Below are 14,679 nucleotides of genomic sequence, written 5' to 3' on the forward strand. Positions count from 1 at the left end.
TTCAGCATTCCTGTCCATTTTTGATTTTGTGTTACAAGTCTGTGCATACTAAATCAGTCCTCTTACTCAATTCCTATATAGTATAGCAATATTAGTATGTCATGAAATTCACTAGTTGGAATTGCACTGGCAAAAGAAGTTATTGGGAAAGCCTGTGATACGTCCTGTACCAGAAAGCTTTCTGTGTTACTGCAGTGCCCCATGGCCAAGGGAGCATCTGCCTGTCTTCATTGAATGCTGGAACTCCTGATTTTGGTCTTTGATGTGCCTGTGGTTGATTGACAGAAATAGTCTGGAGATGATGATGCAGATAGCTCCCTGTAATACTTAAATGCTTTCTAATTTTTTGGATTTTCCTTATTACTTAGTAATTACTGCTAGAACATTCATGCACATTCATACTGCTAGAACATTCAGTCTCCACTTCCGCATTTGCTCACCTGCTTCCCAAGAGTGCAGCATTATAATGAGGCAGATTCTTGTATTTCAAAGAAAGGGCTTAATATCAAGTTTCCTTTAAATACAAGCTCAATTGGGATATAATTTCATTTAAATATCAACATTCATTAAAATTAAATACATAAAATGTTTTTCAGTTACCAATCTCTGGAGAGTTTAAAATTAAGCATTGCTTTACTATTTTGTCTTTTCCCAAGTTTTTTTAAAATTTTATGTCCATTTTCTTACTTAGAAGATTCTTTCTTTTGGTCTCGTCAGATTTTTGAAATAACTTTTTAGTTGAAAACACTAATTTTGAGAAATCTGAAAGAGTCACTTGTAAGACTACATATTTCTGATACAGTCTTTTCTTTGGTTCCCTGTTGTGCCAATTTTACTTTAGGGAGCTTGTCTATCAAATAAAAAAATATAATGGCTCGCTTCTACATTTCAGAACTACGTATATCTTAGTGAAAGGAAGTGATCAATGAGAGCAAGACTGTTTAAAATTCAATTATCACATATTTTTGATTGATTCGTTTCAGTTTTAAAAAGAAGCTAATTTACTAAAAATGGAAGGGAGAAATAGAGGAGATTTTATCCATTTAAATTACACAAAAATATTCTGAAATCTTCTTCAGAAAATACCATGTAATACAAAAAAGATAACTTTAAGTTCATAAAGACCAGGAAGAGATCCTCCACCTTATACTTGTCATGACTAAAAGGTCAAGCGAAATACTAATGAATCAGAACAAATCAAAGTTAGCACTATTTAGACACCCTGTAACTGTTCACAGTCAGAGCAAAGCCAATTCAAATTCTAGATAGAATTTCCTGTGAACAGTGGAAAAAGGTTTCTCCTCTTTCATTGTAAATACCAAGTTAACTACTTTGTTTTGTAGTTGACTTTGTGTGGTCCTTTTACCAAGGATTTAGTTTTGCTCGAAGTATCTTTGCCCTCATTCACACCCCCCTTTTTTTGGCTTGAATGGAAGGCAGTTGATCAGAAACAGGCTCTTCTTGTTTGGTCTTGATGGAAGGATTTAGCTTTGGGGTCTTGTTTTTGTATATTGCTCTATGACATATATTACATGTCTGCTATATATGTTGAATATGCTTTATTCGTGTAGACAGTACATGCTTTCCTCATTTTGAAAAGGTGACTTTGTTTGTCAATAACTAAAGGACATCTAGCCCAGTGAAGAGAGATAACAGTATTTTGTCAGGGTGTTGATTTAGGATGGAGTCATTATGATGATGGTGATGATGATTGTTATTATGGGTAATTCTATATGCTGCATTTACTTCCTTTGAAGAAAATAAACTTGGAAAATTGTCCTAGTTTCATCTCTGGTACAGTTAATTTTCTTCTTAGTAGTAGGCATAGTGCAGTGTTTTGAATTCAGGATGAGAATAGTGCTCTTAACACATTGAAACAAAGTCAAGGACTCCAGTTTCTCATAACGCCCTGCCAGTGAGGAGGCTGAGTGGTATGAGCTGCCTACTACTATGACAAGAATGAAATAGTAGTTAATTCTAGTAAAAATGAACGAAGTTGATAGAAAACAGTTATGACAAGTTCTGTCATTTAAAGAGATCAATGTAAGTTTATAAGATAGACAGATTTGTAGCAGATCTTAAATATGGAAAAATATACTGCCACTGGAACTATATTGGCACAGAAAAAGGTTTCCTAGAGAACTTCTGGATGCCCCATCCCTGGAAGTGTGTAAGGCTAGATTGGATGGGGCCCTGAGCAACCTGGTCTAGTGGAAGGTGTCCCTGGGATGATCTTTGAGGTTCCTTCCAATATAAGCCATTCTATGAGATGATGAAAAATAAATTCCTAGTTAGTCATTTGTAAAATGTTAAATATATTTGTGACCCTTTTCTTATTAGTCCCAGTTGTGTACAATTGATCAGGCAGAATAACTGGATAGTCCTTACTGGAATCAATATTAAAGAAAAATCTTAAATAAGACATAACACATTTGTTTTTGTACCTACCTCAACTTTGGATACAATTATTTAATACAGAAAGCACATGATTTATCCTAAATTTTGCTCTGGCATTAAGAATCATCTGGCAGGACTGCTGTTGCACAGATAACTTTTTGCATTTTTTCACAACAAATATTTCCTTGGTTTGTTTATATGCAAATAAATTACTTCCAGAACATGAATTTTAAAGAGAGATTACCTGGGTCAATTTGAAACATATTTAGTAATTGCTGGTGTGCAACTGTAGTTGGCATCTTTCACCCTCAGTAAGAGAAGTTAATCCTGTTGCATTGTCAGGAATAAATAATAATAGAAACTTTCATTTCTAAGACTAGCTAATCCAACTGGATTTACTCATCAATCAGTTCTGCTGGCTGGGAAGGTACAGTTTCATCATAAGCTGTCTGTTGTTGAGTGAATTCATAATAATTTGAATTCCAGACACATCATTCTGCCGAGTCTTTGAAATGAGATCTTTGTAAATCTCTGTGTGCTCTAGTAACACTTTTGTTCTGTGCAGACAAAACCAAATTTTGGCCCATTATATGTCTTCTGGTTTATAGAGAGGAATCTTAACAAAACAAACTCTCTACCCTGAAGGAATTCTATAGGATTGTCCTCTTTTTGTTAATCATCTATTTCCATTTAAGATAGTAATTTTATAAGCTGGTATAGCAATATCTCCAGGGAAACAAGCAGATCCACTGTTTTTTATAGTTTCACTATGTTTCATTAATTCCATTGCTTAAGGTTTTTGCTGGCCACTAGTAAAGGCCAGGAAAGATATTCCTTTCTGTATTTCACTTGGATTTACATTGCTGTGAAACAGCAAAGATAGATGAAGGGCATAGTTTGTTTTATTATAAGATGCTGAAAAGTCTCTTGTGACCACAGAGGATACATGAAATAAATTAAATGGAACCTTTTTCATTCACTGTTCATTGGGCTGGGTATCTGCAGGGAAGGTCTATCTAAATAATCACTGCCTGATAAATGCAGCTTTGAACTGAAAAAAAAAAATATTTTGCTAACAATATGTAAAATAGTATCTATAGTATGTTTTTAGTTGAACAAACAAGTAATATAATTTGACCTCACAAAAAGAAAATTCTGTTCTTAAAGCTGTTTGCAGATTTCTGATTACAGGTGTAAGCCACTGCTGAATGTGCTGTGTTGTGCCCTCTGTTCTGATCTGTCTTTGATCTCTTGGACATGCAAAAAAATGAAAGAAGGGTGGAAAATGAAGTGATTAAAAAGGGATTATACGATTTTTTTTCCATCTAGAAGAACACAGAGCACTGCCACCCCAGAACTATAGAAATGGTTTAGCAACACCTGATCAGGCATTTAATATTCATGGTCTTTCTTATTTTTGAGGAAGTTAAGGAAATGTGCACACTGATTACAAGTGGTTACCTCCAAGATAGCATTCTTTATGCTTGACTTACTTTAAGTTTTGTATCCTAGTAAAGGAGTGGAAAACCCAGTAAAATACCCCATAGGAAGTACATTTATAGCTCTTGCAGTCATGTAAAGTACTGCTCATGCTGTAGGTTTTTTAGTGTTTCTTATATTAAATATTTTTCTTAATCTAGACAGAATAAAAATATTAATTTTCTTACTAGCACTTTGCAGAAAGGTATGACAAGATGAGTTTGATGGGTTTTTTTTTAAGTAGGTGAGGGTTCTAAAGTTCACTGCAAAAGCTGTCAAATAGGCACAGTTTTGGTGCTGAAGAGATCAAAGTAAAGGCATAGTTCTATTTCCTCACCAGCACCTCTCAGCCAAGGCATACACGTTCGTCAGAAACATCCCCCAACTTTACAGTTGTCCTGGTGCTACATATGCCTGGAGCAGCTGCTGCCTCAGCTGAGCTGGGCTGAGTAGATTTGAGCTGAATAGCTTGGCTTTATTTATTTATTTATTTATTTATATATGCGCTGGGCTGTTGGAATCACAGAAATGGTACCCTGGCAACTGAAGCCTTTGAAAATTCTGTGTAGTAGATGAACTGTAGAAAATCCTGATGCACACTGATACCATTGTTCTAAAAGACATTTTCCTTAGATTAAATGGGGTGAAAAATGAGGCAACCAACAACCTGTGAGAGGAAACAGGAGGAAATTATGGTGCTTTCTTTATATTATAATATAGTGCAGTTAGAATATTTCCCAAGGAAGCCAAAATTGGAGATGCAGTCTTAAGTCCCAGGAGAATATCCCAATGACTTTCCAATTTTCAGATTAATGGCAATATTGGATCATCTTCCTAGGTAAAATTCTTGTTATTCTTGAGTTCTAGTTTAGAAAGTGCAAAAATTACATGAATACTTTAGAATAAATAAGCAGGGAAATTTTTATTTCATCCCCTTAGATATATATATTTTTAAAAGTCAGTGGAATTATGGCTTGGCTATAGAATAAGCATAATTCAGAAACAGTAAAAGTCTTTGGGATTCTTTTCCTGAAATTGCTTAGGATGAATTTTTAGTCTTTCTAGAAGAAAACGCTTTCAAACCAAACTGTTAAATTGGTAAAATCTATATTACTAAATATATAGTTATACATCTAAAAATGTTGATTCGTATTTACACATAGCAGTACTCAGACTATGTCAGGAATTCAAAGTTGTGCTCTTACATGCTGTCTGAAACCAAGAGGGAGAGCCAATGGTTTAAGTTTACACTGACATCACTGTTTTTCAGAATACCTTCTTGAGGTTCGCAGGTCATCTCACTGGGAAAGGATAGCTAAGATGGGTTATGTGGTTTGAGACTTAGAAGGGACTGATAAAGGAATGCTCAGGTCACAAGCTTAAATACAAATATCTACAAATGGATAAGGTGATGGTCACCTATGGTAATCTGTCCTCAGACCTGTGAATGTTTTAATGTGTCTGCATCATTGAGCTCTTCAGCAAAACTGCTAAAATACTATTGTTTTTCGAATGTCATTATTTTAAAGTATTTTATATGATCTTGTGTTATTGTTCTGAACCATATTCTAAACACTTATATAGTCTATACTCTAGAAACAGAGTAAAGAAAATGTATTTACATTGCCATTTTTCATCTTTACTAGGAAACCCGCTTGGATAATAATCATCATGTTGCAGTGGCACTTGGGAAACAGGAGGGATTTGTACAGAAGGATTCTGATGTAAGGAATTGTGAATCAGTTTCATCTCTTGGTGATCACTTGAATATAAACTTAGGCTGTAGCTAAAATTGTGTCATCTCATATACAGGGCCTAGAAGAAGGCTTATCTTAGGCATGGCATTAGCCAGAACCAAGCAGTACTACTGACATGTTTCCTTTAGTTCTGTTGTGCCTATTTCAGGAGTCTGTGAAGGAGAAATAGTTTCAGAGGACAGCAACAGATAATGTCAAGTCTGTAATGCATGTATTCTATGTGTTCATTCAAGAGAAGATTACGTGGTTTTTGTCACGGCCTGCTAGTACTCATGTGGGAAAGATTGTTTTCACAGAGGGAAATGGAAACAGTGAACCAATCTGGACTGCTAAACTTGTGTGACACCTCACCAAGTTGATTTTAGTGGGCAACTGTCAGTGCTTGTATCCCAGAGCAGATCCATCACTCAAACACCATTATGACAAGATAACCCTTGAGACAAGCAGCAACAACCAACAGATGGGAAGAACAGCAGTGTTAGTCTTCATTCCATGTGGTGTCTCTATAGAGAGAAAGAGAAAAGCAACTTAAAAGCTTTTCATGATTTTCTGTGTAATTTTAAAAAGACCTCAGTCATGAAAATAGCAATAAAAGTCAAATTTAAGGGACAGGCAGATTGGCAAATTGTAGCTAAAACAGCCAGATAGTCAGCAAATGTGAGTGTGACAAATTGCCAGATTTTTCTCTGGTGTTCTAGTTGCTCACAAGAAAATTGGTTAGTTGTTTTCTGTTATTTGGATACAAAGATTCTACCAGGAACTAGGAAAAAAATAAAATTAGTATAGGAATGGATAAAAGCATGAAAGTGGTAATGCACACTATCATGGTAACAAAGTCTATGTTCCTGGATAACAAAGGGAGGCAGACCTTTTAATTAGTATTGGTTAGATTGAGAAAAAGAGGTATGAAATTCCCTTTGAGGATTTACTGTGATAAATCAGTAGACAAATATTTTTAAAGAAATTATGTGCATTTTTTTGGCAGGACATACTTAAGCAGGAATCCAGGATTTTTAAGTATTGACCTTCACCATCATGGTTGCTTACCTTAAACATATCATAGAAAAAATAGTCATGATATCAAAGGTTATGATGACCTAAATTTCATTATCCCACTTCAATGAAGAAAGGTCATTTTAAGCAGAACAAGAGAGCATTCTGAGACTCCCCAGACAGGAAATTAAGTGAAAATTTATGTACTGTTGCATTGTGCCTTTTTAGACCTCCTTCTAACAGAAACATGGAGGAAATTAACGTTACCTTCTCCCTTTTTAAAAGAACCATAAAAATTATTCTATTTATTGCTAGATGTGTCAAAATAAAAAGTTGTTCATTCTAGCTTAACCTGTTACCCATTCTAGCTTAAATGTTACCCCATTGTTTTAGGATGTCAGTGTTTGTGTCTGTTCCCTCTCTGCAATCACATGAGTAATTAATTACGGCCTGCTTGCAGAACATCTATTTTCAGCTTTCTTCACAAAATGATAGCATGTACCTACAATTCCCAGGAAAGACCAATTGTTATGTCAATGTACTGCAATTAAAAATCTCTTAAGTGTCAAGAGTCTTATCAAAATGCTAGTGACTGCTGTATGCTTGAGGAAACAGAACATTTATCTGTGCTCTTAACCTAGATCTAGACATTTATGTGAGGCTAGTCTCAATAAAAGATGGCTGAGTTTAAAATTCTTTATGAATCCTGTGTAGGATACAAGGTTTCTTGTCGATCGCTTGCTGTACTTCACAAGAGTTGTGATGCATTCAGTCAGGACACACTTCCTTCAGACAAGCGCATGCTGAAGTTCAAACTACATCTGTTAACAACTCCTTAGCTCAAAGGCTTGGTTCATATTTGGTATGCATCTGTAATGTCACCTGTGTGGCTCTAGGCACCACTCCTGCAGCTTTACCTCATCTCCAAAATGTCAGATGAGCAGAACGGTCTCAACACCATGTTGCTTCTGTAAAGATATAAAGTGAGAGGCAGCTCAATCTTTTTCACTTTCAGTCTGCATTGAAGCTAAGAGTTCTTTTGTGTTGTTACAACAGCACAAACCATTTTGTTGACTCTGCATTTATTCTTAATAGTAGCCTACTGCTCAAATACTGAAGTGGAGAGTTTTTGCTTTTTGCCTATTTACTGACCTACCTTCACATTGATGTGACAGAAAGGGATAACAAAATCCTCAAAACTGACCTTGGACTGAGTCACCTCCAGCACTTGGATGTAAGCAAGGAAGGGTCTACAAGGCACAATTATGAACAAATTCCCCAAGTCTTCTGAAACTCAACTTGCTGGAGTGCCTCTGAAGTGCCTGTACACCAGTGCACTCAGGATGAGGAATAGACATGATGAGTGACAGATGTGTCTGTGGCTGCAGGGTTCGAAGAGCATGAGATGGTGGAGTTCAGGATCCTAGGGCAGTGAGGAGGACTCACAACCCTTAACATGAGGAGAGCAAACTTTCTCCTCCTCAAAGGATAAAGAGGGGTCCTGTGGGATAAGGCCTCAGAGGAAAGCTGAGCCCAAGAAAGCTGCTTAATATTCAAGGATCATCTCAAAAAGAGAGTTCTGTCTCAACTGCATATGAAGTCAGGCAAAAAGGCCAGGAGGTCTGCATGGATGAAGGGGAGCTCGTAGCCAAACTTGGACATAGAAAGGGAAGCATACAGAGGGTGGGAGCAAGAATGGGTAACATGAGAAGAAAACAGAAATATTATGAGCATCCAGGGATGAAGTTTAAAAAGCTAAAGCCCAAATAGAATTTAATCTGACCAGGGATGTTCAAAGCTACAAGAAGCACTTCTGTAAGTGCAAAGAAGCCAAAGGAAAGGGTTTTACTCAAAAAGACAAATGTTGAAAGAGGCTGAGGTGCTGAATGCCACCTTTGCATCAGTATTTATTAGCAAGGCTGGACATCAGGAATCCCAGGTTGCAGGGATGAAAGAGCAAGGAGCAAGGAAGATGCGCCCTTGGAGGAAGAGGATTACGTCAGGGAATGCTTGAGCAAACTGGATGGGTGTAAGTCAGTAATATTTATGGGATACAGCTGGCATTGCAAGGCCCCTCTCAATAATCTTTAGTTGATCACGGGGACTGGGAGAAGTGCCTGAAGACTGGAAGAAAACATGGAAGGAGGACCCAAGCAATTACAGATCTGCAAGCTTCACCGTGATTGCTGGAGAGGTAGCAGAACAGCTAATTCTGAACACCATTTCCAGGCACAGCAAGGACAAAGAAATTATCAGGACTAGTCAGCATAGCTTCACCAAGAGAAAGTCATGCTCGATCAACTTGGTAAATTTCTGCCATGAAATGACTGGCCTGGTAGATGAGGTTAGAGCAGTGGGTAATTGTGTACCTGTATTTCAGTACCATCTATCTCTGGCACTGTCTCTCCTAAGATCCTCCTAGAAAAATACTGAGAGCTGGGTACACAGACTGTGAGGTGTATTGGAAACTGGCTTAACGTTCGGGCCAAGGGTATGGTGATAGAGGTACAAAGTCTGGTTGGAGGCCAGTTACCAGTGATCAGTACTGGGTCCAGTCCTGTGTAACATCTTCATTAATGAACTGGATGATAGTGCAGTGCACCCTCAGCAGGTTTGCTGGTGGCACCAAACTGGGAGGAGTGGCTGATACACCAGAAGGCTGTGGTGTCACACAGAGAGACCCTGACAGGCTCATCAAAAATGAGTCAGTTTGTCTGATGTACTGAGTAACACCACTGAAGAGGAGCCCTACTGAATTTTATGAAATATTAAACATTAAGAATATATCGCTACAGCAAATGCACATTTAGAAGACTCAGCTATATTTATCTTTGATTCTTGCAAGCTGTACTATCTGCCCTGCTGTCTGCAAACAATTACATTTGGAGATGACATACAGCAGGCTGCACAGTAGTGTGCTCAAAAAAAAAAAAAAAACCCAAATTTTTTCTTCTTTGCCATGTGATTTTTTTTTTCTTGGAGTGATGAAACTAACATGGAGACTGTGACACCGTCATCTCTAATATCTCAGTCCACATTTAATTGGTTTTAACATGGGTAATTGCAGGTTGATTGTGACCACTTTCATTTTTAAGTAGCACCTGAGTCTGAGAGAAGCATGCAAAACATCAGTGACTACTGGTATTAAAATGAGTACAAATAGGCACACCTAGTGGAATAAATCTTTGCACAATTGTTTCAAATAATCATATCTGCTGAAGAACGAAGTACAATTTGTTTGATGGTGGTCTTTCTCTTCTTTACTGGACTTAAACAGTCATTCTGTCATACTTGCAGCATTCTATAGCCCTTGTTCCATCAGTTTTGTGAACTGTGTTTCAACAAAAAGCTCGATTTTTCTGCATGGCCTGTTACATGCTTCTAATAGTTACTGCATAGCCTAAATGAGGGGAAGTGATATTAGTCTCAAATACAGACTGTCTTCTTTCTTCTTCAATAAGCAATGTGTAGTTTAAATGTGATAGAGAATTTTACAGGAAGAAAATTGATATTTATTGATTCATGTTATGCTAATATGTGTTTTCTTTAGGTTCATTCCATGGAGCGTAACCAACCACAATTTACATTATTGACTTTTGAAGATTTAGTTGCATCTGGTATTCCTGTCACACCTGAGGATTCTGCATATTGGGACAATTTCTGTTCAAAGCAGGAGGGTCCAGTGAAACAGAGTTCACATTCAAGATAAGACTGTGTATAAGAAAAAGAAACTTGTCAGACTTCTTATGCTGTTATCCTGTTTAATTTGAATAAGTGCACATAAGTAAATAATGTAGCTTTCCCTATATAAGCTGACAACCTGATTTTCATGACACTTCATTGGAATTGCAAGGAAGACGTTTCCTTACATGAAGGAATTCTGAATGAGAAGCCTAAACCAACATGTTTTTTTGCATCTCCTTGCCTGTGGTTCTTACACTTCAGTAGTTCTGCAGGCTAGGAACAGAAAGCAGTTGGACAATAATGTTGTTTATTAGTGCACAAGTGTTTAGTATATAAAAATGTGTTTCCATACTTATTTATGCTGAAGCTTAAATTATGATACTGCTTTTTCTCTTACAAAAATTATTCATTTATTCTCAAATGGATGAATAAAAACATGCTACAAATTCTTATGCTGTACAACATTTGGTGTTTGTGTAATGCCAGGCTGAAAAGGTCTGTTAGTTGTCTTGGAGCTACATGTGTGCAAAAATAGTTTGAGACAGGGAATTAACTCACAAATATTTCATAGTCTTTTCAGTTCTTATCTTTGTTAATTAAAACTTCCTGTACGCAACTTAGTATTTGTCTTTTAACAGTTCTTTTTTTTTATTTTTCCTCAGCAATAGATGCAAACCAAGCAACAGTACAACTTTCCTGTGCTTCCATTTGCATCAGTCGTGGGGGGAACCCAAAGAAAAAAAGAAGGCTATTTACTTTTTTCCAAATACTCTTGTAATGTCTGATGACAGGACATTTTACTTAAGGTTTCTGGAGGTCTGTAGATCTTGAATAGACATCTAGAATGTTTTGCTTCTTTTTCGAAATACATCCTGTTTTGTGACATTACCTCTCACTCTTCTTTCTAGAAATCATAGATATCATGTGGTCCATCTAAATTTAAGAAAACATTCTGAACAGAATGATCTTTGCACAAAAATAATTACCTTCTCTCCTACAGTTAAACATAGATTTTCATTGACTTTGGGGCTGTGTACAACTATGCTGCACCTTGTATTCACAAGTATTGGAGCTCTGAACTCCATTGAATAATTCTGACTTCAAACATGCTGCTAAACTCTCCTGCTTCCATTTCTATGACTCTCTCATCCTGCATGCTAATCATAGTTTTTAATGTTTTGCTTTTTTATCCCCTTCAAAACTGCAAATCAGTGAAGCAATGACTCTTCCCTCCAGTCTCCACAGGAGCTAAATTAGATGTTCAGTAACTTCAGATCTGAAGTTTAAAAAAATACGGAATATTTTATATACAAATTCTAAGTCATGTATTCCAGATTGTTTGTCTTTTAAATGAAATTCAACTTGCAATAAATAATTTGCAATCCACAGAGGTCCAGTATATGCCAATCAGTCACTGGACCCATCAATTGCAGCTTTGCCAGACAGTTTGAAGTAGCCAACTTTTTTGCTAGGACAATGAATCAAACTGCAAATATGGGATGAACTGAATAGAAAAATTTCCAATCTAGATTTCTGGGGATAAGAGAATTAATTTCATATTAGAGAATAGTTATTTTTGCATGAAAGCAGTGTCTCAAACCAGAAATTTTCTTTCATTGGAAAGAGTTTTAAAAGTATTAATGAAATTATTTATAATATTGTGCTTACATGTAAGTAGAGGACAAGCCAATTTTGTTAAATTAGAAAATTGTGCTTGGTTTTCTTGCAAGGAATATGATAGTTTTCAATACTGTATCTAGTTAGAAAGAGTTTGTTTTGGTTAGTTCTCCATGAAGTAAAATCTTAGTTTAGAGTAGTTTATAAAGAATTATCTAGAAGACTGCAGTTTCTTATAGTGTGATTTTTTTTTCTGTATCTTTTAATTTACACTGAACTATTTGAAAAATAAGGTTAATCTCATTTTTAATTTTAATAGCAATAAGGTGAGGTGATGGTAATGCCTTTTGAAGAGCCACTTGAGTCAGGTTGTTTCATGTCAGTGCAAATGGACACAATTGTTATACTTGCTTTTACCTCAGTGGGAAAGAGCAGCTGGATCGTTACAGAATTTTTGGCTAAAAGCATGCTACTAAAAGGCCAGCAGGACATTCTGACTCCTTATGAATGTGAATGATCCTTCTTAAAGTCAGAAGTAAGTTTTTCTTACTATATGTGCTGTGGAGGCACATACTGAAATAAGTGTTGTTAGTGTGTACAAATAAATTAATGTAATTTCACAGTTCTAAGATAAATTTCTTCTTTAATTCACCATCACACTTTCTGCTGATCAAAAGATAATTGAGCCTTTTCTCCACACAAGGCCACAACACTGGCTTACTTGAACTTCCACAGAATATTGTCCTAATGGGCACAGAGTCCCTCTGCCATTTGAGAACAGCTTCAGCTTCCCTCTCTAGGTCACGTTGTTGGCCCAGTCCAGGGTAGGTGATCTGACCCTTGCTGTATCCCATCATTCTTCTGTCCCATTTACATCTAAAAGCCTCAGGGCTTTCTGTTTCCTTCTCCAGACCTCCATTCTTTCTTCTATTTTGTTTCTATATCGTGTCCTTGGCATAACTGTACCACATGCCTGTGAGGGTAAGAAACTTTAAAAACACAAGCTCTGCTCTACATGTGCCTTTTCCAGCAGTGGCTGCAGCTGGGTAGACTTTTTCCCTATGGAACAGCATTGACCTGTCCTCCCGTTTCTCAAATTCTCAGATTTTGGTCTTAGATTATATCTGCTGTCCTAGGTGGCATATCAACAGAGTGTTTTTGAGAAGTATTTATTAATAGTCTCTGCCCAAAAAATAAATTTTAAAAGTTTTGATCTTCAGTGAAAAGATTGTTAAAAGTGAATAGATGTGTTTTAGTTTGGACTTGTTCAAAACTTTTTGTATCTTACATCAAAATTGGTCAAATGGATTAGGAACTTCCGGGGTAAAACTGGGTTCAAGGCAGTTAGCAACTGTGTGACAAGAGACGGGTGCCATTTGATGTGAAAATCTGTAACTGAAAATTGGATCATGTGAGAGTTCCCTCAGCCTTTTACAGAGTCTGTAAACGTATACAGCATGTATATTGTTACTATCTTATACGATCAAGTCCACTGATGTTAATCAAGTATGCTCACCTTAGACAAGGAATCAGAGATGCATCAACAGAGGTAGTGTATATATGGTTGTTATATGTGTGATCTGGGAAACATCCAGGCAACAGCTCAACTTTAAACAACCATCTTTACCCAAAACACTGCAATAAGGAGATGATTTGCAAAAAAGTTGAAAATATGGTTATGCGAGTCAGCATAGAGTGCCCTTTGTGGGAGCTTTACAGGATTATAGTGCTACATTCTACAAAGAAGATAAGTGTTTCTTGGCAGAATTGATACAATCATGTCTAAAACAGCAATTGAGACTGTCAGCCTTAACTGCTGCCTAATTCTGCAGGTGTGCTTCATTATCCTTCAGATTCAGTTCATTTTTATTACTTTGCTCTTTGTAGAAAATGTAAGCATGAAAATAAATTCTGAATTTTCAAGAGAGACAGCATTTGAAATAAGGTTTTTTTTTTTCAAAAAGTGATTTTTTTGTAATATGTTATTTTCTTGCTCTGCATAAAAATGCAGATTTTTATGGCCAGACATTATATGAATCCTGTTTCTTCTAAGAGTGGGTATAATTTCTTTACTGCAATAAAATGTGGACTATTTTGTGTTTGTGTTGTCTATTTGTGGTTATTATTCTTATCTTGCTATTACTTAGATCAAGACAGAGGTAAGATTACTGAAACACTTATCTAGCACTCCTTTTTTGCTATTTTGGAAACAAATTATGGGACCATGAGACTGTACACTCTTAATGACATATTTTAGATGAATCAAGAAGCCAAGGTCTGGACCAGTTCTCCACTACTTAGCTTCTTCCAATTTTAATTTTATAACATGCAACCCAGTTTCTGACAAATAAGGTGTAATATTGGTGCATTCTGTGCTGGAGTGTTTCTCATCATGTGGGCAAAACTGACGTAGTGTGAAGTTTAACACTCTTAGGAAGATGCGCATTTTCAAATACAAGACTACAGTGCTACCCAGTGTTGCTTAAAATGAAATTTCTCAAGATTTTATTTTTAATTAGGACATGGAACACAAAGGGTTTTTAGGCTGTAGTAGGAGCTTCTTCACAGAAAAAGGCTCTTTTACTTGCACAAGACTTTTCTTTAAAACATGTGAAAATCTGTTTTGCATTTATAAGTGATTTAAACAGTAAGGAAGTGGGTGTTTCAATTGAAATGCATCTTCTGTTTTCCAGCACCTAGAGTACTTCAAAGGTTTACCAGGATGCTTGCCAGATATATTCTAGGGATTTAG

The 14,679-nt window shown here is 36.4% G+C and overlaps 1 protein-coding gene across 3 annotated transcripts in view; it reads left to right on the forward strand.

Moving 5' to 3' along the window:
- AASDHPPT (aminoadipate-semialdehyde dehydrogenase-phosphopantetheinyl transferase) overlaps positions 1-14,028 on the forward strand; it is a 30,573-nt gene extending 16,545 nt beyond the window's left edge. For all 3 annotated transcript variants that reach the window (XM_053934740.1, XM_053934739.1, XM_053934741.1), the window contains exons 5-6: positions 5,523-5,600; positions 10,177-14,028. In XM_053934740.1, coding sequence (XP_053790715.1) covers positions 5,523-5,600; positions 10,177-10,335 — 237 coding nt within the window. In that variant the 3' untranslated portion in view covers positions 10,336-14,028. The remainder of the gene's footprint in view (positions 1-5,522; positions 5,601-10,176) is intronic.
- Positions 14,029-14,679: the final 651 nt, after the last annotated feature.

Source organism: Vidua chalybeata, chromosome 2, assembly GCF_026979565.1.
Source record: "Vidua chalybeata isolate OUT-0048 chromosome 2, bVidCha1 merged haplotype, whole genome shotgun sequence".
NCBI lineage: Eukaryota > Metazoa > Chordata > Aves > Passeriformes > Viduidae > Vidua > Vidua chalybeata.